At 39.8% G+C, this 27,005-nt stretch overlaps 1 protein-coding gene across 2 annotated transcripts in view; it reads left to right on the top strand.

The window, feature by feature from the left end:
* The first annotated feature begins 16,743 nt into the window (after positions 1–16,743).
* Dock10 (dedicator of cytokinesis 10) overlaps positions 16,744–27,005 on the top strand; it is a 199,647-nt gene continuing 189,385 nt past the window's right edge. For both annotated transcript variants that reach the window (XM_090354914.1, XM_090354915.1), the window contains exon 1: positions 16,744–17,332. In XM_090354914.1, the coding sequence (XP_090211040.1) occupies positions 17,171–17,332 (162 nt within the window). In that variant the 5' untranslated portion in view covers positions 16,744–17,170. The remainder of the gene's footprint in view (positions 17,333–27,005) is intronic.

The following is a 27,005-nucleotide window of genomic DNA, read 5'->3' as shown; positions in this document are numbered from 1 at the left end:
AGTAGTAGCAAATTATCCTTGATCACAATCACAAAAGCAAGGGGACAGTGCCTAGGCCTTGAGTTCAAACATCCACAACAGCAATAAATAAATAAATAGCACCTGGGATGGAAGGAGGGAGAAATGTGATAGAGTAATACCTCACAAGAACTCTGGTCACTGGAATAACAGTTCTGAAGGCATTTTAAGGAAGTAAATCACATGAATTTTTGTGTAAGAATGAGATGTCAAGACTAACATGCTTCTAAAGGAGTTGTTAAAAATGCATTAAGAACATCAGTTACCCATTTACCATAGGCAAATTGCCTTTCCAGGAGCTGATGGGTGAGGTTTGGATTGAAGGCATTGAATGTTTTAAATGCCTGCAGTGGACCCCTGCATTAAGAGTGAAGGGGTAAAGGGGATAGAAATAAGGACCATTCGATGAATCTGGACATTTGTTTGCCAATAAGAGAAGGCCAAAGAATATTAGAGCCATGGAAATATAAAGGTTGAATGTGATTGTACTGTTGCTTGTTTATTCTGTTTATGGGAGAAGTTTTATGCTGCTAAGGTGGAGGAGCCAGTCAAGGGGAGAATGCAGATACATAGGAGGCTAGGAGAGATGAGAGCCCCAAGTGGAGCTGAAAGGGGCACTGTCTTTCACATCTGCCTGAAAGGAGAATGTGGGAAGAATGTATATAAATATTTTAAAATACAAAAAGCACCAAGTGTTGAACCAAGAAAACTCAGATGCTTCATGTGCTGCTTGTGCAATCATTTCTATGCACCTTCCAGTGTTGACTCACACATGAGCCTGGACAGAGGCAAAATTTTAGGGAAGTCGATGAAAATCAGATTGTCATTGGCCTAATTCTAATTGGGAATAGATAATACCATATTTCAACTTATCTTCTATCTGCTGTCACCCCCGCCCCCCGCCCATGGCGCTGTAAGGTTAATGTCATGAAAGTAATCAGAACTGTCACAGGGATGGGAGTATCAGGAATAGAAATAGAGGAAATACTTCTGCTAGTAATGGGGAGATCCACAGGTGCAAAACATTGCAACTTTTGGAAACTCTGTTAGTGAAAACAGAGTGACAGAATGTGTTCATGCCTCTGTGCTCACTTACCCACGTCTGCCTCACCCTTCCCTTGCATTCTTCACTCAGTTTTGTTCTGTCAGTATTCCCTCTGGGATTCTATCTGCAGGTCTAACATCCTCAGTGGCTTTGGGTCATACCATGTGAGCCAGTGGCTCTCTCTCTCTGGATTCTATTCCTAGACCTCCTTCTTATTACTTCACATCTTATTCCTCAAATTCCTCAGCCCCAGTATCAGTTTGCATATATCCCCAGCTGCCCCAGTATCACAGTTTGCATACATTCCCAGCTGTGATTGCTCTCTCAGTGCTTCCCTCTATTCCTGATTAGCTGTTATGCACAGTCTGGGTTAACTGACAGCTGTACATGGATGGTGATGAAGAGGAATGCAGGTAGAAAATTGCCTTCCCTCATCTAAAATGGCCCAACTATTAGAAGTAGTTAGCAGGGCAAAACTGGTTAAAGAAACAACTCCAATAAGCATATTGATCTCAGCTGGACCACAATATCTGCACAGGAATATGATGCTAGGAATTTGAGGATGAGGGTACTTGTGGAAGCTAGAGATAAAGATGGGACAATGAGAAATGTAGAGCAAGTAAATTCTGAGGAAACCATGAGAACACTGACGCTGGTGTCACTTGTCTCTTTCTTTTCCTGGTACTAATCTGAAGCTGTAGAGCAAGTGGAGATTCTGGTCCAGTTCCAGATGCCCTCCCAGCTTCTTCCCACCCTGCAGCTTGACCCTGATCTGCTTCTTCCTGCTCTCCTCCCGACTGGGCTGGAAATTTGCCTGGATACTTCCCTTGACATCTGGTGTTGGCATCCATCCCCATCCACCCCAAAATACAAATTTCCTTGCAAGCTGCAAACCTCCAGTTCATGAGACAAGTTTGCAGTCTGCTTAGGGCTTCTCATTACTCTGGTACGTGACTGGATCTTGACTATGTGGCACCCTTTCTAGACAGTGTTCTGCCAAACACCTGGCTAAAGGATTTTTGTATGAATTGATTTTGCACAGCAGTTTTAAGACTTAGCTGTTATTGCCAAAGTGACTATTCATCCTGTTTTGCTCTATGAAGTCCCTATAACTTATTGTAATATTTAACAGTGTCCTCTCTTATTTCCAGGGCATTATGATTTATATAATCAATTATAATATTACCCAGACTAACACTATGCTTAGTTTCTTCATTTTATAGATGATACACCAAAAATCTTCCCTGTCCATTATCATTGTGCAATATATTGCTAAGTCACTGATTGAACACAGGCAGCTAAGCCCCACCCTTCCCACATTTCAAGGTTACTCACCCTGTACACATTTTGACAGATACCTGTCACCTAGCCTTCATTTCTGCTCCCATTGAAGATGTTTTGATTTTGATGCTTTGACCTGATGTTTCATATTACACCAGACACCATTCCTCTTTCAGCTCCTTTCCCGACTCTGGTGGGCACCAGAACCTACAATACCTGATCAGAGACACTGTTCCAAGATGAGCTGCAGTCCCACCTGGCTGTATCAGGGAGGAGAGATTAAGTGCTAGCTTTGATATTGACCTAAGGACGTTATTTGTAGAGACAAGACAGTTAAGCCGCTCCATTCTAAAGACCCAATGAGGTCTTTATTGAATAAAAGATGGTGAGGTCAAGTAAATTGCTGAGCCATTCATTTTGGACAGCTTACCAGTTGATTAAAATTGCACTACAAAAATTGATTACAATGAAACAAATAGTAACTCTTGAGTCAAAAACGAGGCAAAGGAAAATATGCCATTAGAACTTCACCTAAACACACTGGTAGTTTGCAAAAACTGAAGTGTCTTTTTCATACGAAAGAGGAACAAAGTTCAGCATCATAAGTGCGAGGATGACATATTCAGAATTCTTCACGATGAAAAAAATAATAAGATTTTTTTTCCAGCAACACCAAAAAGTAGAAAATGCAAGAATGCCCATTTCTTTTGAACCAAAAGAAAGCATGATTCATTTCCTTAGCTGTCCTTACTGAGATTCACACAATTAGCCATAATCATCAAGTCATCGGGGCTCACTCATTTCCTCTCCTAACTAAAATTAGCATGCCAACACTCTTATCCAGTCATGTATCATCCATTCCACAACATGCTCCAGTATGTAAGTCAGCCTTCAACTGCAAATAGGTAGAAATAAAAAGGTGTGGCTATCTATTGATAGCCTCATCTTTAGCAAGATTCCAAAATACCTGTTGACATATCACCTCTCAGTCCCACCCACGTCCTGTAATTCCTTGAGATTCGCCCAGTTAATGAGGCTTTTTAACCCACTAGCTGTAGCTGTTGCTGTGTCTTTGACTCACTGAATGATTCTCCTTGGCTCTTTACCATGAATAAATAGAAAGCAGCTATCTCAGATACTTTCTCTTTGCATCATTCTCTCAGTGCTAGAAAACTAGAAAGTTTCGTAAAGTTATCCTAATTGGTCGAGATTTAGAATGAATTAGGAGAGACCTTTCATTTACTTAACCTAGAAAATTGTTGCTTCTTCACAAATGTTTGTTGAATCAGAACCTTATTCAAGCTGTATTAAAATACTTTACATTCCCTTTGAGCAGTGTCCTGGGATTGTTTCTTGATCATATATGTATTTCTAAAGACATGCAGTAGATGTGGGGAGATGTTTTATGCATCCAAGTTTAAGTGATTTTTTTCAGGTAGAAGCAATACTGGCTTAGTGGCTGAATGGCCACTCAGCAGCTACAGCAAATCTGCATGTGAAGGGAGGTGTTACTTCCTAGTGCTTGACCCTGTGCTGTTGGAGGATGACAAAGTGAGCTTGGAGGTGGAAGGAAGGAAGTAGTTATTTTCCATTTCCTTTCCTTATAAAATATGAGGCTTCTTCCTACTCATTTCTACAACCTGAATAGAAAACAGGATAACAGTTGTTTGACCAAAGGCTAAATATGAACATGCGGCATCTATTTTGCATTCTTCTGCTCTAAAATGTTGGGAGTACAGTATCTTCTCTGATTTTCCATGAATTAGTGCCAGCCGGAAGTGGAAAGTGCAGTTAGCTCTTTTGGTAGGTGACTGGCCTCAGAGTTTGTAGAGTTTCTCTTTGATTCTTCTATCTTCATCTCTACTCCAAAGTCTAGATATGCCTCACTCATGCTCTCTGAATAAATTATTAGATTCTTAGTCAGACACCAGTGGCTCACACCCATAATCCTAGCAACTCAGAAGCCTGACATCTGAGGATTACAGTTCAAAGCCAGCCCATCAATTCCAGCTTTTCCCAGGTAATTTGTTGGAAATAAGAGTCTCATGGACTTTCTTTCCCTGGCTAGCTTTGAACCACAATCCCTAGATCTTAGTCTCTTGTGTAGCTAAGATTACAGGCATGAGCCAGGAAATAGATTGAATAGGTATAAAATCTTTCAAAGAAAATACATGGATTCTTAGTTGCTCCAGAGCTTTTAGCATAACACCTGGTATTGTGTATATATGGTTATTTGTTTATTTGAAATATGGAAGGGAAGGGGGAAAAAGAAGTTGATGGGGAAGAGGGAAAGGGGGGAAAATGAGAAGGGATATCAATATTTGAGAAGTAATATACCCACTACAGTGTAATTTTAACCCTTTTGTACATTACCCTGAAAATAAAATACAATGAAAAAGAAAGAAAGAAAGAAAAAAGAGAGAAAGAAAGAAAGAAAGTCCACATCATACAATTGAGGTTTTAAAGAAGTGAGCATTGCTGGGCGTGGTGGCTCACACCTATAATCTTAGCTACTCAGGAGGCTGAGATCTGAGGATCTCAGTTCAAAGCCAGCCCAGGCACTAAATAATGTGATACTCTTATCTCCATTTAATCATTAGAAAATGAGAACTGGGACTGTGGCTCAGGGGTAGGGTGGTACCCTTGAGCTAAAGAGCTCAGGGACAGTGCCTAGGCCCAGAGTTCAAGCCCCATGACCTACCAAAAAAATAAAAAAAAAGAGGTGAACATTGTCTTATGGAATTATCCCCTTAAATCTCACCCTGTTTCTTCTCCTGTAGGATTTAAACATTGGTCTGTTTCCCTTTTCAAATCCATGATTTGGGCCTCTGGGCCAGCCCTCCAACAATATGCTGGCTTCCTTCTTTGAATCTGGCAGCTGTCTATAAAGCTGAGATTGGCTAAGGATGACAGCCTGTTTTTTGTGAGCTTGATTTGAAAAGAACATTTGTAAATGACTTTAAAGACTGCCATTTTCATGTTTGGGAAGCAATTCGTGATTTTTCACAAACTACTCTTAAGTTGAGATGTTTAAGATGTGGGTGGTTAATTCCTGCCAACATTCAAAATCAGGAGAAATGAACAAGAGAAATAAAATTGTACAAGAACTGAAAGTACAGTTAATAGCTTACTTATTCAATGTCAGCTGAGAATATTTTTCCCATAGCTTTTAAAAAATAGAATAATATACTCAATTTTAATCAGAAACCTTTTCAAAATAATAGCAGTTGACAATAGAAATTTCATTTAGCATGGTTCACAGGATTTTCTCACCCTCAACTATAGCCAGTGGGTCATTTGGTGTTCCCTTTTGCATTTAGGTTATTGTTGTGCCTATTCTTATTGTGTAGAACTGTAATATTGTGTAATTCATATTGTCTATTCCCAAGGCTCTAGCATCCAACAAAGGTAAGTGCCAAATACTGTGGGTATTGATTTTTTCTATCGTTTTATTGATGTTGGATTGCCTGTCATTTGTTCCCTCTCTTGTTATACTCAGTCAGCTATACACCGGAGCCAATGGCCTGTTAAGAAGCCGTCAGTCTCTGCCCATTTCACCCTGGACTTTGCCTCTCATTCTAATACCAAGAGTCTGTTTTTGGTTTTTGAGCTGCTATTTAACACATGACTCTACTGGCTTTGCGTCTTGGTGCGCAGGACTATTAACTTCTCGTTTTTGGCACTTACTTAGAATAACAATGATGATAATAAAAATCATTGCATTAATAACAGTAGTAAAAGAATGACAAATAGCACCTATCACTGATGCCAGTATTTTATACTGTCTGTATCAACTCCAGAAAAGAGTTCTTCTTGCTCTCCTTGGATATGTACAGAAAACAAGGCCTAGAGAATTGAAGCAATGTGCCATGACAACACAGCTATGATTTACACTCACATCATGCATATGCAACTCCATGCATATGTATATTGCTCTGAATCATGACCTAGGAGCCTTTACTCCAGCCCTCAGCAGCACAGACTAACTAGTTAGTAAATCTCAGTGGTCTGGCTTGAGAGCTGGGGCTTCCTCAACCCCCTTGAAATTTTCAGCATACCTGCCTTCCACAGGGAGAGTCTTTCAGCACTCACTGGCTGATCTGTTTCCATGGGAACAGGATGTCAGAATTATATTGCATCTGATCACACGTTATTCCAAGTTTTGTTCTGTACACTCTTCAGAAGCCTGTATCAGGTGATGATGTAAACAATGGGCTTCTGAGAACCTCTTCTTCAAGCCACTTCCAGACACTTCATAGAATGAGTCATGTTCTGATTCTTTGTGGCTCTGCAAAAGTTGTTTCTGGCCTTTTCCTGAACTTGGCTGTGATCAGAATTCTTGTGGTTGGTGAAATGGGAGAGCTTGGGATAAGTGAGGTATTGTTATATTATTTCAAATGGTTGTTCATGGAAAATGACTGCAAGGCAGTTATGAGACTTGTGTCATGTTGCCTTGAGAAACTAGCTTCAAAGCAGAGGAGAGGTATGCCAAACCCTCCTTCCTGCCTTCGGAACATGGTGTGTCTCTAAGCAAGGAACCAACCCGAAATGTCTGAAAGTTCTTAGACCTTCTCTTCTCCAGGCATGACTAAATATACAGAATATTTACCTTGCAACTGGTACTGGGTTTAGCAGATAATATGGATATTAAGCCCTTATAAATACACATTTGTTTCCTAGATGAAGACACTGAGTAATGTGTGTGTGTGTGTGTGTGTGTGTGTGTGTACTTGCGTGCTCGCGAGTGTGTGTGTGTGTGTGTGTGTGAATACTAGGGCTTGTACTCAGAGCCTGCATTATGTTCCAAGGTCTGGTCTTAGCACTTGAGCCTCAGTTTCACTTCCAACTTTTGGTGGTTAATTGGAGATAAGAATCTCATGGACTTTCCTGCAAGGGTGATTTTTTTTTTGCTCAAGGTCATAAAGGTAATTATTGGCAACTTGCTTCCTAATTTTTTTGCTAACCCATTAAGAATAAGAGTGATGTATTACACACTGAGAAGAGCTTATTCAAACATAGGCACCTGAGAAATATAAGATATGATATTAATGGAAAAATTGAATTATCCACACTCAGCAGGAAGCTCACTTAGAGAGCAATGAAGGATAGTTTTCTGATGTAACTAAATGTACTGACAAGAGTAATCTACATTTTAGCTGCACCAGTACCAAAGGGAAAAGAATGAAGAACAGCTTAGTGAGTGTACCTGTATTTTGAATATGAAAGATTAGTGTGCTTATTTCCAAGATTATTAATTGTACAACTCAATAAATGTCAGCATGTGGGAAAGAAACCTAGGAGAAAAGGCTCCTATAATTAAGTGAAAATGAAGACACAGACATGGAAGAAAAGAGAAAATTACAAATTATATCTATGGAAAAAGAGGTCATGGATTCTTATTGAAATGAGACTTACACCCCCAAGTTCTCTTGTACAAGTAGCTGAAGAAGCATAAAAGCAAGTTGACTAAGAATAACTAGGTTTAAAGAGGATCACTTCAATGACTTGTGTTGTCCTCATTTCCATGGGAAATCTATAGCAAATTCCCTCCTGGACATTTCATACACAGATTTTGTTGTTGTTTATTTTTTCGTATATTTTTACTGTATTTAATAGAAGGGTTACATTATATTCACCAGATAGAAGGTGCATTACTTCATAAACATTGATACCCTTTCTCTTGTTTTGGACCCCATTTGCCTCCCCCCACCCCCGCCCCTTATCTTGTTTTCCTCCCTTCCCTATCCGACTTCAAATAACCAAATACACATATATACAATGTATCAGATAGCCAGGTGAAATACTGTAACAATATGAGATAACCAAGGTCAGCAAAAGAGATGAGAGATAACATAGTACATTGAGGACAACAGTCACTCATTATATATGGCTTTTGTTTCTATATCCCAGAGATCCTTTCATTTAGCATTGTTTCATATGGCCTTATGTATCTAGGTTTTATTCTATTGTAAATCTCTGCTAGGATAGCCCAAGGATTCTACTGATTATAACAAATGAGGGAAACCACTGAGAGCTATGTTCCTTTGAGTCTGGCTTACTTAACTTAATATGATTTTTTCTAAGTCTTTCCATTTCCTTACAAATGGGGAGCTGTCATTCTTTCTGACAACAGTATAGAATAACATTGTGTATAAATACCACATCTTTTTGATCCACTCATCAACTGAGGGGCATCTGGGTTGGTTCCATATCTTTGCTATGGTAAATAGTGCTGCAATGAACATCATTGTGTTAGTGGATTTAGTATGTCCTTATTTCTGGACAATTGCCAAGTAGTGGAATTGCTGGGTCATAGGGGAGCTCTATGTTTAGTCTTTTGAGGAACTGCCATACTGCTTTCCATAGTGGTTGAACGAGTTTGCACTCCCACCAACAGTGAAGTAGTGATCCCTCCTGGCCACATCCCCTCCAGCATCTGTTGTTATTAGATTTCTTGATCCTGGCCATTCTAACTGGAGTGAGGTGGAATCTTAGAGTTGTTTTGATTGGCATTTCTTTTATGACCAGAGATGTCGAGCATTTCTTCATATGTTCATAGGCCATTTTTGTTTCTTCTTCAGAGAAGACTCTAAGTCTTTGACCCATCTTTTAATGGGATGGTTGTTACTTTGGAGATTAGTTTTGGAGTATTCAATTTTTTGAGCTGTTGATATATTTTAGATATGAGGCCTTTGTGTGTTGTATGATTAGTGAAGATCTCCCACTCTGTAGGCTTTCTAGTTAATTTTTCACACACAGTTTTTATCTCAAGACACCATCAGGAAATGGTCAGGGAAAATTGAAATGACTCTCACTAATCCCTGCCCTGGAAGCTAGCCAAATCCCCTGACCTGATTTTACTTGACTTGAAGCAAAATCCTCCTTTGATTCTAATCTATGGAGTCTAAAAGAGCCCTTTTGCACCTCTTTACCTTGAGCACAGTTGCTGGGCCTCTGGGCAACTGATAGAGCAGCAGCATGTGATTAAGTGGGCAATGATAATGATGAGATGATGATGACTATGATGTTATGATGGTGACTCCTTTTTCTCTCTCATTCACCTTTCTTTTTCTTTCCTTTCCCCCTTCCTTCTCTCCCCCCCTTCCTCTCTTTGTGTGTGTGTGTGTGTGTGTGTGTGTGTGTGTGTGTGTGTGTGTGTATGCTTGTAATACGGCTGGAAATCAGGATCTTGTATTCTTGCTCAGCTCTTTTGTGGTGCCTGACACTACCACTTGGGCTATGCTTCTAGCCCAGCATTTTGTTAGTTAATAGAAGATAATGTCTCATGAACTTTTCTGCCCAGACTGGCTTCAGATTTCAATCCTCCAAGTTTAACCTTTTTTAGCTAGGAATAAAGGTATGAAGCACCTTTATCTGTTACTGTCTTGAGCTCCATGTAAAGGTTCTGCTACCACTTAAATAAATAATAAGATAGGGTTTCTGACCTGTCTCTTTGTCTTCAGTTTTTTCTTTCAGTTTTTTTACATATAGGTGTTGATAACTAATTAGTATGGTTGAGACATTCTTGATAGAGTACTTGCAATTTTTTTTGGTGGGGGGACAGTCCTACGGCTTGAACTCAGGGCCTAGGGGCTGTACCTGAGCTTCTCTTGCTTAAGGCTAGCACAATACCACTTGAACCACAACTCCACTTCTACTTGGAGATAATTAGTCTCACAGACTTTCTGGCCCAGGCTGACTTCGACCTTGGGATCATCCTGAATAGCTAGGATTACAAATGTGAGCCACTAGCAGCTAGCTGATAGAGAGCATTTTGAACAGTAAACCACACATTTAAAAATTAAACTCTTATCCAGTTGATTGCATTTGAAGTGATTTAAGTCACTGTCCAAATGCAATTGAAATCGTTACTTCAATGCAATCTTGAAGACTGCTAGTTTTCCTCTGGAACTGTGAGCAAAGGGAATGTTGCAAGCTTCCCTGAGGGACAGATAAAATCTCAAAGGCTGATTTCCAAGATTACTGCCCTATACCTTGCTGTACATCAGAGATTTGTTTTCCTAGTACAGAATTTGTCTTTGAAAGAGAGATGTTTTGACACATACGTCATATTTAAATTAAAATTTATTATAATCACAGATTCTAGATCCAAAAGGGTAGAATTCCACCTTGGCCTCTGCCTCTTGCATTAGCAGTGTTTCTGAAGGCCATGAATTAATTTCCCTGTGCCTCACTTTTCACAACAGTAAAATGGGGGCAGTGAGATCACTATCTGACAGGAGAGAGCAAATCACTTTGTATAAATATTAAGGTTGTGTGGAGCATGGAGTGTGGATTCTATAAGTGCTTGCTATTTTTGTATTATCATCACTGTTATTGTTATGTGTTAGGAACCAGCTACAAGTTGGTCTCAGGGTATATAGTGGCAAGGGCAGCGTAATATAAGAGGTAAATCAATCAGAATGCTACAGCTTGTGGATTCAGAAAGAAGATGATGGAATGCAGAGGCTCAATCTGAGAGGCAGGGCTGACAGGAATCCTTCCTTGGGGTAGTATCACTTTTAACCTGAGTCCAGAGACTAAGATAGCCGAGTCTGAACATCTACTGCTCCATTAATAGAGAAAAATCATTCCATTTGTCTACTCAGGGATTAATATGGCCCATTCAGGTATGCTTTCCACCAATGTACTACAAGTGTAAAAGACTTGAACCCTTTGTGAGTGTGTGTGTGTGTGCATGTGTGTGCGTGTGTGTGCATGTGTGTGCATGTATGTGTGTGCGTGTGTGCATGTGTGTGCATGTGTGTGTGTGTTTGTGTGCATGTGTGTGTGTGCATGTGTGTGTGTGTGTGTGTGTGTGTGTGTGTGTGTGTGTGTGTGTGCATGCTGGTTCAGGAGCTTGTACTCAGGGTGTGGGCACTGTCCCTGAGCTTTTGCTCAAGGCTAGTGCTCTACCACTTGAGCCACACACAGCTCCATGTCTGGCTTTTTCTATGATTAATTGGAGGTAAGAATTTCACAGACCTTCCTGCCCAGGTTGACTTCAAATTGCAATCTTCAGACCTCAGCCTCCTGAGTAGTTACGGTGAGAGGCATGGGCTACAGGCACCTGGCTTGGACTCGTGCCCTTTTAACACTGCTTTCCACTGGGGCTCAAGAGAAGGGAAGCCACTGGTTCAAGAACATACACTAAAAACATGAAAGAGCCTTTATTGAGAAATGAATCCATCTGCACTCCAGAGCTCATGGTGAGTTTTATGGTGCAATCCTCTGGCTGCCTATCCTTCTAGACCACTACAGAGAGAAACTTGTCCTTGGCTTGGAGCCCAAGTTCCCAGTATATATTAATTATATGCTCTACCCATTTCCTTACATAAATTAGTCAAAATATAAGGAGGGATCTCCTCAGTCAGGGTCACTGCCTCTAGAAACACAGAGAATGAGCATCAAGGGTCTGTCCTTTATTTGAGCACACAGACAATGGATAGAAAAGCTCTTGAGTGACCAGGGAGAGGATTGCAGTCTTGATTTTAGGATGCATAAGCTGGTTTGGCCAGCAGACTGCACACATGCCTTACCACACTAGCCAAAGCCAAGAGAATGAAGTGGTACCTATGAGGTACAGGTACCTTTGTGCTAGATATTCTGGAAGCTGTCCTCTTGAGCAGGCAGAGCTTGGGTCCTCTGATGTCTCTGCAAAGATGGACAGGAGGGCCACCCTCTACTTGCTTTCTCATTTCCAGCTCCTACTTCCTCCAACTGGAAGCCCCTCCCTCTGCAGAGAGTAACAGGCTCCTTACATGCTGGCCTCCTCCAGCATGTAAGTGTATGTCCATTTCATGGCAATCTTTTGTGCCTGAGTATTGAAAAGTGCCATCACACTCACTGTCTTTCCTTCAGAATAATCCCTGAGTTCTCATCAGCTGGAGAAGGCCTCCTCCAGGATGCATTCCCTCAGTTTTGTCATCAGTATACACCTTTTCTCTGCTGAGCTGTGGTCCTGTAAACAATGATGCCATGTTCACCACCTTAAACAGAAGTCAAGTCGTCAGACTCAGTGGAGGGCAAGGCTTTGTACAACTGGCTAGGAGCAGGCAGGCTCTGAGGAAGTCAGGTTCTTAAGTGACTAGTACTGTGGTTCCTTTGGGAGCAGGGAGGAAAGAGGGTGATTCAACTCGGGGTGGGGCATGAGAACTCTACTGGTTTGTAACAGAGTTTATATATACCTGTTATAAGAAAATAGCACAACCTCAATGATTTAAAGAACAGAGATTAGTTTTCTCATTGTTCTAGAGGATAGAAGTTCAAGGTTTTGTTTTGTATACAGTTGCCTTATTGTTGTCTCCCATGGCCTCTGTCTCTTCAAGTGCCGAGAGACAGAGACAGATAGACAGTCACAGAGAGACAAAGACAGAAAAAAACAAAGTCTTTTTTTTCTTATATGGGCCTGAATCATAGCAGAATAGATCCCAGTATTCTAACCACATTTAACCCCAAATTACTACTTCGAAGACCATATTTCCATATTTCCAAATATGACCATGTGGGGGTCAGGGAGTAAGCCTGTAAATTTTGGCGCCATACTATTCTTCCTATAATAGTCTTCTCTCCAAACTTCATTTTTTTGCATAAATTTCTCCTGGAAAGTAAAGTCTAATCCTGAGACTACTAGTCTTGAATAGATACTAGTAACTCATAAAATATAAAACTAAAGAAAGCAATATGCTATCCCAAGGCACAAAGACATTGTTTCTCAATTAAGGTATTTTATGTAGGGTCACCTTTGTACCTAGAAGACAAGTTTTCATCATTAATGTTAGCTTTTGCTATCAAAATAGAAGAAATTGCCACTCCACAAACTGGTCAGCATTATGCATCACGAGATGTCAGAAGGACCACATTTTTGGGGAGAAGATCCCAGGCTTTATCTCATCCTATTCAACCACAGTTTAGCTCAAGACAGCCAACATAGATTTAGATATATTGCAAGAGAGATTAGATGTATGGACTTAAATATACAGCTAGCTCTTACATAATTTAACAAAGCTGGAAATGCCAAACACTCTCAATAGGCATTATATATTTAAATGAAACGTGTTTCCTTGCCTATTGTAAGAAATTTTTGGATACATTTTCCTAACATTAGAAGTATCTACATCTAGAATTAAGCAATCCTCAGGCCAGGAAATTTTAGGCAATATCTCTAACATAGTCTCTAACAATGACATTCATTTGTCAGGATTTGTTTAAACAAGATGGGCAACCCATAGCCAGTGAGTAGTCCTGAAACAGTAGAGTCTTCCTCTCTTCAGGGGTATTTTGGAGATATATTTATTTTAATTACTTTATCATTCCCATCTTCTCTTTGCCCTCCCTTTACTCTCAGAAATTGCTTACTTTTAATTTTCTCCCTGATGTGCGTAACTGATCATTAGCATCTCCTTATAATCATCATTTCATTTGCTCTAAATTCAAGGATATTCAAATATTTCATATTTATAACATGTCCTCCTGTACTTTGAAGCATGAAAAGTTTTCACTGCACATGAATTTGAAATTTTGTAAGTGCTGAATGAATTTATAATATATATCTACACATAAATGAAATGATATATAATACAATGTATATTTAATAATCCAGAAAAGTTTCTGAACTTTAGAAAAGTTAGAATTTTAAATTGATAGTGGCAATACTTCCTCATCTAAACACACAAGTTGAAAATCTTGCCTCTGACATTGATATTTAATTAATGGTTTTTCTGAATCATGAAATAAGAACTACCTATGTGGAGAAGGCAAGTAAAAGCAAAAGAGAACATCTAAAAGTTAGTTATTGGTAGAACTGTAAATTCGACATTTGGAAGCTGAATTTATTGAAGCATGAATGAAAACATCAGACCCTTGATGAGGAGATTATGCCTCATTTTAAAATGATTTCCTGTCCTTCAATGTTTATCATGGTCTCTGGGTAGATTTCTACATTCTTAGCCAGACCATCCCCAACTTAATTCACTACGTAAACCTTGGGACTCAGAACCTAACTCCCCTTGAACCTTAGCTGCATATTTAAACTGTTTCAAGGGAAGACTTTGAAGAACCCGTCTTACTCTCTCTTATCCTGCCTTTCCTCCTTTGTGATTTCTTGTAAGTAACTGTGGTGAGTGCAAGGTAAAAAGAGAGAGTAATCTACAGACACTCCCTTAAAATGCAAGAGAGAGAGAGAGAGAGAGAGAGAGAGAGAGAGAGAGAGAGAGAGAGAGAGAGAGAGAGAGAGAGAGAGGAGATACTGAGAATCCCTTGATACCCCTCAACGATAATGGTGAATTCCTGAGAGGCAAGGAAAGGATCGATGAAAACAGTTCTCTAATAGCTAGAAAGCATCTCATTTGCTTCCCTAAAGACCTTGACATCTGCCCAAACATCTGACTCCTAAAGCAATCCCAGAGGCTTAGCCTGATTTAGAGTGAGATTAAGAAGGGAGTTGGGATGCACGGTGAACCTCCCCTGCCAGGCCCTTCCTATGTTGCCAAGGTGGGGGCATCTTCCCTCTCTAGTTTCTGGCTGCAGCTTGTCTGAGCATTTCCTGTCACCCCTTGTTGAGAGCCAGCCCTGTGGTCACCAGTGGATGATCAGAGCCTACAGCAGCAACTGGGGTCTGGGAGTGGGTAGAGGGGTGTTCTGACAGCCGGGAGAACAACTGTATTTGAAAAGGCACGTGGACTGGTGCTCTGTACTTTGTTCCTAGAGCAAATGATTAGGTATCGCTATTCAATACGCACAAGCCAGACAGACTAAATTGTAGCTTCTCTTCAGTAAATGCGCCAGTTGTGTGGAGTGAAAATGGTTTAGATTAGCATCCGGGCACACGGACAGAGGTCAAGGGAAGTGAAGGACTTGCCAGCACCATTAGCATTTTTTTTTCTGTTTCCAGCAGCAGTAAAAAAAATATGTTTGCTCAAGTAGATTGAGAAGAAAAACGACTGGTAGAGGTACTGTGTGTGTGTGTGTGTGTGTGTGTGTGTGTGTGTGTGTGTGTGTGTATGTGTGTGTGTGCGCACATGGGCCAGTACTGAGACTTGAACTCAAAGCCTTGTGTTCTTGCTTGGTGTTCTCTCTCTCTCTCTCTCTCTCTCTCTCTCTCTCTCTCTCTCTCTCTCTCTCTCTCTCTCTCTCTCTCTTTCCCCCCCCTCTCTGTCTCTGTCTCTGTCTCTCTCTCTCTCTCTCTCTCTCTCTCTGTCTCTGTCTGTCTGTCTGTCTCTGTCTCTCTCTGTCTCTCTCTCGCTCTCTCTCTTTCTCTCTCAGCCTCCAACTTGAATCAAATCTCTACTTCTACTTCTGGCATTTTGGTGATTAAGTAGAGTCTCAAGATGAGACAACATTGTGACAAATTCTTGACCAGTCAGTGTCTAATTGAGCATTATACTAGATGTTTCCTTCAGGGGACTTTACTAGGGCCTGGAGAGAGTCCCACCTCCACCTTACAACAAAAGCAACCTTTCCCAAGCACCTTCCATATTAGATTGTTGGGTTCTTTCCCCCCTTCCTTCCACTCTCTGTTACACTGACAGATTTAGCTTGGCAGCAGGATCCCAACATTGAAAACCCTCCTGGGGATTATACTTCCCTCATTTGTAAGCACAGTCCATTTTCCACAAGATATTTTTAGTATAAGTATCCTCCACTGTCCTATCCTCTTTCAATATACCATTAGATCTTGAGGCCATTCCAGACAGGTCACATGATTGCTGAGCATCTTCTCCAGTTCCCTCTTAAGTGACCGGTCCTGTAGAAGTCAAGGAAGACCAGACTTTTAACTACTGAAGACCTCCAAGTCCTTTCCACTGCCTTGAATCCTGACAGAGAGCATGTTAAAATGGTTTACAGCTGCTGGCTCTAAGAGGTCAGCTAGGCGGAGTACACTGAGTGACCTCAGCAACAGAGATATTTTCAGCCCTGCCAGTTGCCTATGTAAATATAAAAATGTATTAGGCTGCAGAACTGCATGTGTGGGAACAGAACAACTAACTGTTAGTGAAAGGAAATGGCACGGGGTGGGGGTGGATACTGGGTCTCTCACATGGGCTTGGGTGAATGTGTGCATACTTTGGGAGAAATCATCTGAATTCGGCAAACTCTACATTTCTTCTGAGCCAATTTCATTTCTGGAACTTAAGAGGTATGAAAAGTAAAATCTCAGACAGTTTAGAAAGATATCCAGCAAATTTTCCTTCAGGAATTGTTTTCATTTAAAAAGAGAGGAGTGGGGGGGGAGGGGGCAAGGGAGACAGGGAGGGAGAGAGACAGGGAGGGAGGGGTGAAAGAGAAGGAAAGGGCGAAGAAACAGGGAGAAAGAAAGGAAGGAAGGAAGGAAGGAAGGAAGGAAGGAAGGAAGGAAGGAAGGAAGGAAAGAAAGAAAGGAAGAAAGAAGGGAAGGAAGGGAGAGAGAAAGAAGAGAAAAGCATGTTCACATAAAGTCAAGTTTTCAGTTGTTTAATTTGAAGAAGAGTTACTTATTATTTGTGTGTCACAGTGGCAAGAGAGTATTTATCTGAGTCTCTGAAGCAGGAATACAAGAAAAGTCATTGTAATGAACCCAAAACAACAACAACAACAACAAAAACTATGCTCTCAAAATGAAGGGGGCCAAATGCTGTGATATTGTTGACAGTGTTTAGTTTCCATGGATCAAATCTTTCCCATCTCTGCATCCAGGCTGTTTGGCTGTGATCAGATGATCAGAGCGCAAGAAAGTGATTGGAGGGTGAGCTGGCTGCAGCTGCAGTGTAGGCTGTTCTCAGAGACAAGGAACCACTGTTTTTCAAACATAGCATATAGAAGTGACTCTGTAGGCTCCAGGATGCAGCGATGGGCTGCAGTGCCAGCATTGTTCTGCTTCAAGCTCTTCACTCTGTGGTCCAGAGGAGCTGTCCGCACATTTGTAGACGACGCCAGCAGGAACCATCCCACGAAACTGTGCCTCTGGAGAGTGAGGATGAAATGAGTAGACCCAGAACACTGATCATAATGGTACAGTATCCCTGGGAAAGCAGCTTCCTCTGGTTGGACTGCTATTACAGAAATGTTGCAGTTTAGTGGGGAAGTTGGCACTCAGCTTTCAGTCAAGATAAGTCGGGCTGTAGATATGACTACTTTGCTGTACTGTTTGGGGGAAAAATTTTTTTTCTGAACCCTTGCTGATATTTGTTTTCTCTTAGATCTGTCATGGAACTGTGCAGTTAATGTGTCTAGGAAGAATCTTCTGCCTAGCTTCTTCTGTATTGTTACTTTTGCTGCAGGGAAGAAAACTAGAAAAAATTGGAGTTTCATGAAGTAGATTTTATTTCCAAATTTTAGTTTGAAAGAAGAGGCCTGAATGTTTGCTTTTAAGTTGCATGTATCCAATCAAGTTTTGTAGATGATGGCTGTTGGATCTTTAACTTCAAGATTTGTAAGGTTTTTCCTGACTCGTGCCTTTCCAAAGTGTTTAGCTTCTTCCCCATATCAGGCTACATAGTGAGAGTTGTGCGGGATGTACTGATGTTTTAATTGGAAAGCTGTTTCCTGCCACTTGTCAAATTAGATTGTGTGTAGGTGCGTGTGTGTGTGTGCATGTGCATGTGCATGTGTATGCTCATGCGTGTGCATGTTTGCTCTGATCATAACAGTGGTGCTTTCTATTTGTGAATCTGATTTGTCAGTAAGACAAAATAAAGCACAGAAACTGACCTCACTTTCAGGTTAAGGACAGAGCTGCTTAGACACTGAAATCCCTTGTTAGGATATATGCAGACTGTAAACCTTGCCAACATGAGAAGAGTTGAAGTCCAGGTGGTTTTGGCACAACTGACCTTTTTCACTCAGATTTCAATGTTCACATTAGAAGACTGTTATACATAACAAATAAAAAATACTTGTTATAGTAACTGTTCTTACATGAAAGTCATTTGGCTTGGTCTATGACTCGAGTGACAAGATATCAAATAATGTACCTTCTAAGCCAACTTGTTCAGCAAATCAATATTCCATTTTTTTTTTGCCGGTCCTGGGCTTGAGCTCAGGGCCTGAGCACTGTCCTTGGACTTTCTCAAGGCTAGAGCTCTACCACTTGAGCCTCAGTACCACTTCCGGCTTTTTTCTACATGTGGTACCAAGGAATCGAACCCGGGTCTTCATGCATGCTAGGCAAGCACTTTAACCACTAGGCCAAACTCCCGGTCTCAATATTCCATTTTTTTAAAAAGCAATATCACTCTTGAATTTGGGGCAATGATCATCTCTAAATGACACTACTAAGTAGAATGAATTCCACACTCATTACCACTGTAAGTTGATACAAAATAAATTTAAAAGGGTTTAAGATATGTTGAAGGTTAAAATTACCTGTTTTCAAACTCATTAACATCAATAGCACATTCACATGCACACATACACATCTATATACACATGAATAGATGTGTGTGTATTATTATCTGGTTTATGAATAATAGTGCTATTACTTAGGTTATAAAATTGTACAGCTAGAATTTTATGTAGGCAATTTAAAAATAATTAAAGAACTTAAAAACTTACTGGTTAATACTGCTATTTTCCATAGACTATTTTGCTTTATACGGTTCCTTTATTGATGGTGGGTAGGATAATGAAGAACTTACTCTAGATCGTGATGACATTCCATATATTTCAAAGAAGCTGAAATAATTTGGAATGTTTCACGTAAATGATAAATACTTACGGACAGAGCTACGGCACCCTGATTTGGATGTTATGCTATATATATGTTGGAAACATTATGTGGCACACCATAGATGAGTATATTTTTTCTTTTTTTATTGTTGGGATAATGTATAGAGGGGTTATGGTTACATTCGTCAGGTAGTGGTACATTACTTTTCACACATTGATACCTCCTCTCGTGTTTTTGTCCCCATTTCCCTCACCCACCATCTTCCAATCATCTTATTTTGCCCTCTTCCTTTTGAATATAGTTTTCAAATATTAATTCAAAAGTTTACAAATGCTAAAAACATGCGATTGTGACCAAAACAATTTCAGAATGGTGGAATAGTTCTTTGACGTCACATCACTGCTAAGTCCCAACATGAGTCACACTTAGCTTAACAGTCTCCAAAGCTAGAGGGCTTCTCACTCTCTTCACACTTCTAAGGAAGCAATCATGAAACTGATCAACTGAGATGTGATAAGGGAAATGTGCTCCCGCAGAGTCATTTTGCACCTTGGCATTTTCCTCTGGTAAACTCCACAACTCATACATTCAACTGTTATTTCTCCCTTGCTCAAAGCACTACCCTAGATACTCAGAAGGCACTAAAGAAGAAAATCCTCAGCCTGTCAAGACTGGCCAGGTGTTAAACGGTGTGAGCACACTTTCTTAGAGGTTATGGAAATGGGCAGTGATATAGTATAGAAACTTCAGTCAATGGAAGTTGGCTGATGTTTCTCATTTCCCAACATGGTGCTTAAAAAGTTTTAATGAGTCTCAAAATTACCTAGAAGTTCTTCTTTTGGAAGATCCTTGAAATTCAGGTCCAAAAGACTACTCCTAAGGGCCAGACTGACTCTTGAATGTGTTCAGCAAGCAGACCTGGCTGAGTTTGAGGGAAGGGAATCTTGGATGGCACCTGGAGAAACACAACATAGCTTTGCAAGATGATATTTCAAGCACTGTATCTCTTTTCTTCTTCAACCTGGTTTCTTTGTGTTTGCTAATCACATCCTTTGTCTGTGACTTTCTTGCTGTCATTTGTCACCAAATTTTATATATTCACTTGGCATAGGGAAGGATTAATATCACAGACTCAAACTAGAGCACCTAGGTTGTAATCCTGACTTCATTATTAATTTGCTGTGTAACCTCAAGCATGCTGCTTATTTTCTGTCTCCTTTCACCATCTGCAAAGTGAAGAGACAATTTGTGTGGAGGTGTTGAAATATGTGCCAAAGACTTGGATCCGCACCTGGATATATTAGAAGTACAATGTGACCAGGGCAGTCCAGGGCATCCTGACATTTGAAGAAAGCTGGAGGAGGTTAGGGAACGAGCCATGTCATTTGCAGGAAAGGAATGCATATCTGAAATAGAAGACAGAGCCAGGTGGAAGGCCTGGAGTTGAGCAGCAGTCTAGACTGTCTGAGGGACAGGCAGGAAGTCTGTGGACAAAGTAAGCAAGGAGATTTTAACAGGAGGAGAGATCAGGAGGCACTGGCACAGATCGCATCAGACCTCACCTACTGTCACAAAATCATGGTGCTTTCTGAGTGGGGAAGGAGCTGTTGACACAGGAGGAACAATGGCTGGTTAGAGCCAGGGAGGTAGAGATTTTAAGTCAGATTTCAGTCCTGTCCTTGCCACTCAAGAGCTGTAATCTTTTGACAAATGACTCTGCTTTTGTGTATTGGTTTCTTTACTCAAAGAACACAAAGAAAAAAGTACCTACCAGGGGTGTTACTATAGTAACTTTGGTAACTTCAGACTGGAAAGGGCTTAACACTAGCTCCTGGAGAAGAGTAGATGCTCTGATAAGTGGGCATACATGAATTTAGAGCGTGTCATTATCTGTGGCTACAGAAAGCCCAAGTATCATGAAAGCGACTCATGTTAGGATGCTGTTGTAATGACCCCAGCAAAAAACATTTCATTTTACTCCTTCATTGTAAGGAATGATTAGATTCTGAATATATTTCAAAAATAGGACCCATAGGCTGTGAGTTAAATATGAAATATAAAGGTGGGAGAGTAAGTTTGACTGTGCCCTCCAGAAATATCAAGTTGTCCTTGAGATGGGAAGAGCACAGAAGCAGAAGCTTTGTATCAATGCTTCATTTAATAGATCTGTTCAGGAAATAGGAGCCAAGAGTCTCAAGGAAATGTACAAAGAGCAAAGTCAGCACCAATGTAAAAAACCAACACATGATTGATAAGTGAATAAATGATCACTCCCTTTGAATTCCTAACGATATAGTGTGTACAGAGCCATTCAACAGTTACTCTTGTGTTGCCTTCTAATGTGTCTTCAGTTATTTCAATGAACTTCGTTTGCTTTTTCATCTAACTGTTCATTTAGTTTTCTTCTTTTTTTGATAGCTAAGAAAGACATGAGAACTATGTCTGTTTTTTTTGCTGTAGTGGTTCCCAGCACAAGGTCTTTTACATGAGAGTCTGTTGAGTATTTGAAAATTTTATATAGATAACATGAATATGAAAAAAAACAAAAACCATGGATTAAGATAATTTTTTGACCCTTTGGAGGCCCTGGGGATTGAGCTCAGAGCCTTTTGTTTTTTTAGGCAGGTGCTCTAACCACTTGAGTCTCACCTCTAGGTCTGTTTTTAGTTGGTTATTTTTGAGGTGGTCACTCAGATCATTCCCTGGCCTCTCTTGACTGCAGTTCTCTTATACATGCCTTCTAATGTCTCTAGGAATGACAGCACAGGCCCTTTGTCAAGCCATTGTGCTTCTCCTTTAGCTGGGATGGCAGGAGCACAGCATTTTTAACTCTTACATGAAATTAGGGAATATCAGGGAGGGAGAACACTTCTGACATAAGCAGAAGGTTTAAATGTTGATGCATTTGAAAGGTTTTGGCACTCAGGTTGCCATTGTAGAAATAGGTATCAGAAAGTCTCATTTCAGTAGTCCAGGATCTAAGTATTCTCTAGCTTATTAATAAGATTAGGGATGGCATGATTGTAATTTAGTTGTGTGGTCTAAATTTGAGAAACTTACTAATAAAAATGAATTATTTTATGCATTTGGCATATGTACATACATATATATATATATATATGGAACATGTGAATTGTGCCATCTGAAACTATTATGATGACACTCAAGATGATCTAAGAAAAAATGAATGCATTTCTTCAAAGTCCTATTTTCTCTCTCGTGCAGAATTTTCTCTAATTGGAGAATTATAACAGATATCTTTTATATGAATTCTTCTTCCTCCCTTCTTTGAATACTTTGTTCTAAGACATTGTCTAACATAATTCTTGTAGATCTATCTGCTTTCCAGTCAGGGTCTCATATTATCATATCACCTACTCCAGAAGTTAGCTTGGTGGTCAAGGCTTTTTCCTATCCCCCCAAACAAAAGGAGTAGTTCAATGATTACACTTTGGATTGTAATGGTGATAGTAAAGGAGTATGAAAATAAATTGCCAAATGGGCTGCTGTTCTTACAGGAGCCATACAACAAATTCACACAACAGACTCACAAATTTCAACTCAAATATGACAAAAAAAAAACCTTGAAAGTCGGGGTGAGGATTTGGCCTAGTGGTAATAGAGTGCTTGCCTAGCATGCAGGAAGACCTGGGTTCGATTTCTTGGTACCATATACATAGAAAAAAGCTGGAAGTGGTGCTGAGGATCAAGTGGTAGAGCTCTAGCCTTGAGAAAGTCCCAGGAGGTTGCTTAGGCCCTGAGCTCAAGCCTAGGACTGGCAAAAAAACAAAAAAACAACAAAACTTGAAACTCATGAGCAATTTAAGGTGATTAAAATAGTAGAGACTACAGTGCTACAGTGTCCATAACAATACAAATATGTCTTTCATTTTGGTGAAATACAGAGGGAAATCAAAACAGTCTATGCTGGCAGCCAGTGGCTCACACCTATAATCCTAGCTACTTTATGAGGCTGAGATCTGAGGATCGAGATTCAAAGGCAGCCTGGGCAGGCAAGTCCAAGAGTCTCTTATCTCCAGTTAACCACCAGAAGTGGCACTGTGGCTCAAGGGTTAGAGCACCAGCCTTAAAGTGAAAAGCTCAGGGACAGTGCCTAGGCCCAGGATTGAAGCCCATGACTGACCAAAAAAATATTGCCTAAAGTTGTGGTGAGCTTAAAAGGTGAAGTCCAAAGTGTGCCCTATGTGACAAACCTTCCAGAGCAAGAGAATTTCAATTGTTGCCTCACCACTTGCATTACAAGTCATTCTCTGGGACTTTAGAATTTTCTACACTTGGTGTTCCTAATAAATCACATGGTGTGCATGGGGTGAAATTGTATCTGCAGCCTGTGGCCTATGAAATACATGTGACTTTCATAATTTTCAAGTAACATAAAACAAGACACAACAACTCCTGTCTGGTAAATGATATCTCCTCAAAAAATAAAAGAATGTATGCTTTTAATTTGAATTTCTAGAATGTTACTTGTGTTAATAGAAATCAGAGGAACCTAGATTTTTTTTCTCCTAGGTGCCTATTATTACCTAAGGGCAACCCCCCTCCCGAAAAAAAATCATGATTGAGTAATATATTCTACATCTGGAGTCAGGAGACCTGAAGTCAGAGTCTCCTCAATCACTTAAAAGACAGGATGAATATGTAACTATGACATACAAACCCTCAGTTTAATTTTAATTATGTTCTAAAATCTAAGTGCCAGTGATTATATATAGAGATTCCCTTCTTCAATACTTGTTTGTTAAACATGTCATTTGAAATATGATGTAAAAATCAATGTTAATAAATTCTTTAATAAAAAAATATCAAAAGAGAAAATAAGACATATTAAAAAAAAGACAGGATGAAGCCGGCATGGTGGCTCATGCCTGTAATCCTAGCTACTCAGGAGGCTGAGATCTGAGGATCAAGGTTCAAAGCCAGCCTGGGCACAGAAGTACCTGAGACTCTTATCTCCAATTAATTTCTAGAAAACGGGAAGTGGGCTCAAGGGCAAGGCGGCAGCCTTGAGCTGAAGAGTTCAGAGATAACTCTCAGGCCTCTGGGTAGGGTGGTAGCCTTGAGCTGAAGAGCTCAGGAACAGCACCAAGGCTGCCCCTCCCCCTCCCACACGCAAACAAAAGACAAGATGATAGAAAATGCAGGGCCATTTCTGAGTTTCCTAAATGGTAATTCTTATCTGTCCCATCTGTTAGAAGCAACAAGATGTTTATTTTTGTCAAATCAAAATGTAAACGTTTTAGTGTTATAGAGTGATGGAGAGTTATAAATTAACAGGCATCATTCACACCTACAGTCCACTGGGCCTCAGGGAGTTCATTTTCCACTGAAGAACTCACTTAGCACAATGAGGAGGCCATTATCAGTAGGGTTTATTCTATTTGTTCTAAATTCATCAAGCACGGTATGGTGTGTTCAAAAAGCCAAAAGTCCTGAAAATTCTACCTGAGTTATTTTTAGACCTTCAACAAATTTCCAGGTAGGTCTTCTTCCTGAAGGTAAGTACAAAGATCCTTTTCCCACAAGTGTCTTAAGTATTTGGGAGGATAAAAGGAACTATTGGCCAGAGTCGTAGATCACCTGTAGAACACTCACCCAACAAGTTCAAATTGCAGTACCACTAAATTGATGAATTATTAAAAATGAAAAGCAGAAACAAGCCCAATGATCCTTTAAAAAGCAATAAGGAAGGAAATGATTGTTTACAAACATAATAATTCTGTAACTGTAGAGCAAATTTCTTTTGCATATATCTAGTGTATAAAATCAGGACCAGGGAGAGAGATCCACTATGGAAGCTACTTCAAAGGAAATAATCTCTCCTCTTATCTTTAGAATAAATATTCTAACTGTAACAAAACTTCCATTCAAGGGGCTTGTCATTTGTTTTAACTAGGATCATCTTTTTGGATAACTGCTAAACTCTGTCAATCTTGTTTTCGAATTTCACTCTAGAAGAGATGACTGTTTAGCTTACTGATATGCTTTGGTCCTATAACAGAGAAGGCTTTTGAGTGGTCTCATTGTAACATGGAGCTTAAAGACAAATATTTGAGGCTCAGACTTAGAAAACTTCAATAACATCTGGTGTCATTTAATCCAAGTAATCCTGCATATTTCCAATTTGAAAATCATGAAGAACAAAGAAAAATTGTTTTAATTTTTAAAATAATGCCCAAGAAAAAAGAAATCAAATATCTGTGTGGGAGGGGACATATGTAGAAATGTAAACCAAATGCAACAGACAAAACTAGATGTAGATATAAATGAATATATAAAATATGCAAAATATTATACCTTATTGAATACAAATATTTTACAAGAAGCCATGTCTAAAGATTATAAAGATTATATTACCATATAGAAGCACGTGGCCATAGGATTAGAACTCACTGGCAATAAAAAATCCCATAAAATTTTAATTGCATTGTGTTTAAAATATAATGAGGTCTGGCTGTTTTCATTTCTTTATAGTATGAGTGGCTTTTAGGCTTGATCTTCAAGTCCTTTTCTTTTGACTTTCATTCTTCTAAATATTGAATATTAAAATTGGAAATAAGATGAGTCTTTTATGTGAATGACATATTTCTGACTTGCTTCGATATGGGTTTTCTGGAAAGTCATTTTTATTCTATCCATAGTTCCGATTTGCTTAGGCAGGGGGCTAAAGATTAGACTTTTGGAAATTCATGCTTTGATCTAGCATGACTCCCCAAACCTCATATCCTAAAAGCCTGGACCCCTTCCAGTGACACTCATGGAAAGTGGCGGGACTATTAATAGGTAGAACCTAGGGAGAGTAAATTGAATTATTTATCTGTACCTACAAAGAATGTTGACACGCCATTTTCTTTCAGTCCCCCTATTTTGTTTCCCTGCTGCCACATGCTGAAATTCATGCTGTATTCTCACCATGATACGTTCTGTTGACAGGCCCCAAAGCCACATCCCAATCACCCCCTAAGTGTAACCTCCAAACTCTGAGTCAAAAAGAAACTTTATTCTGCTGAGCATATTTTATTTTTTTTTAATAAGATCACGTCTAATAAGCTCAAAATGTTTCTAGGCACAGGTGGATTGTTGAAACACAAACAATTCAATAGAGAACTCAGAGACAGCTGCACCTTGCATTTAGCAGCAAACGGGGCATTGTCTCTCTGGCTCTCATGAAGCTTTCAAATTGGTAACTGATAAGAACTGTCATACTGAAATGTACTTCGGCGAGAGCTGTATTCTACTGTAAGAGTGTGTTCTTTGAACTCTCACCTTCATCAAAGCAATCAGAGAAGGTACTTCCTAAGGAAGTTGAAATAAAACTGGGATCTGGAGAAGTAAAGGAGGCTAAAAAAAAAAAAAAGAAGAGTCCATTGTACTTAGAAACCACATGAGAAAATGACATACGTGAGTCCTAGTTTTCATTGCTTTGCTGTAGGTTAAGGGCTAAAGTTCATGGTCTTAACTCCCTCACCAAAGCATTGACTGTCTGTGTGATCTCTGGTCAGTGAATTAAATTCTCAGTTTATTGGAGTCCTTGAATGTAAACTGGAATAAGACAGATCCTAGCCTGTATTCATATCCTATTATTGATGGAACATATTTCCACAAGGTACTTTAAAACAACACATAGAATATAATACAGTTACATAATCTACATTTATTATCTCATATTTTTGAAGAAGTCTGAAACTGATTTCACTAGGCTGACATTGTCAGAACTGTTTCATTCTGAAGACTTCTGAGAAGAATCTGTACTAGCTTGTAGAGGCTGTCCCAGAACTTGGTGTGTAGTCCTTTTTCATGTTCACAGTCAATATCATGGCATCTTCAAATAAACATCACCCTCCTACCTCCCTTTACTGTTTATTGGACTTTTGTAACCCTGCCAGGCCTGTGTAGAGAATCTGAAACCTTGGCCTCCAGGTCAGTGGCTTTGATTCCAGCAGCCTTTTTTTTTTCCTTGCTGTCTACATGACATATTTACAACTCTGGGGAATT

The sequence above is a fragment of the Megascapheus bottae genome, chromosome 21 (assembly GCF_031878675.1).
Source record: "Megascapheus bottae isolate mThoBot1 chromosome 21, mThoBot2.hap1, whole genome shotgun sequence".
Lineage (NCBI taxonomy): Eukaryota > Metazoa > Chordata > Mammalia > Rodentia > Geomyidae > Megascapheus > Megascapheus bottae.
This window is presented reverse-complemented; position numbering and strand designations above follow the sequence as displayed.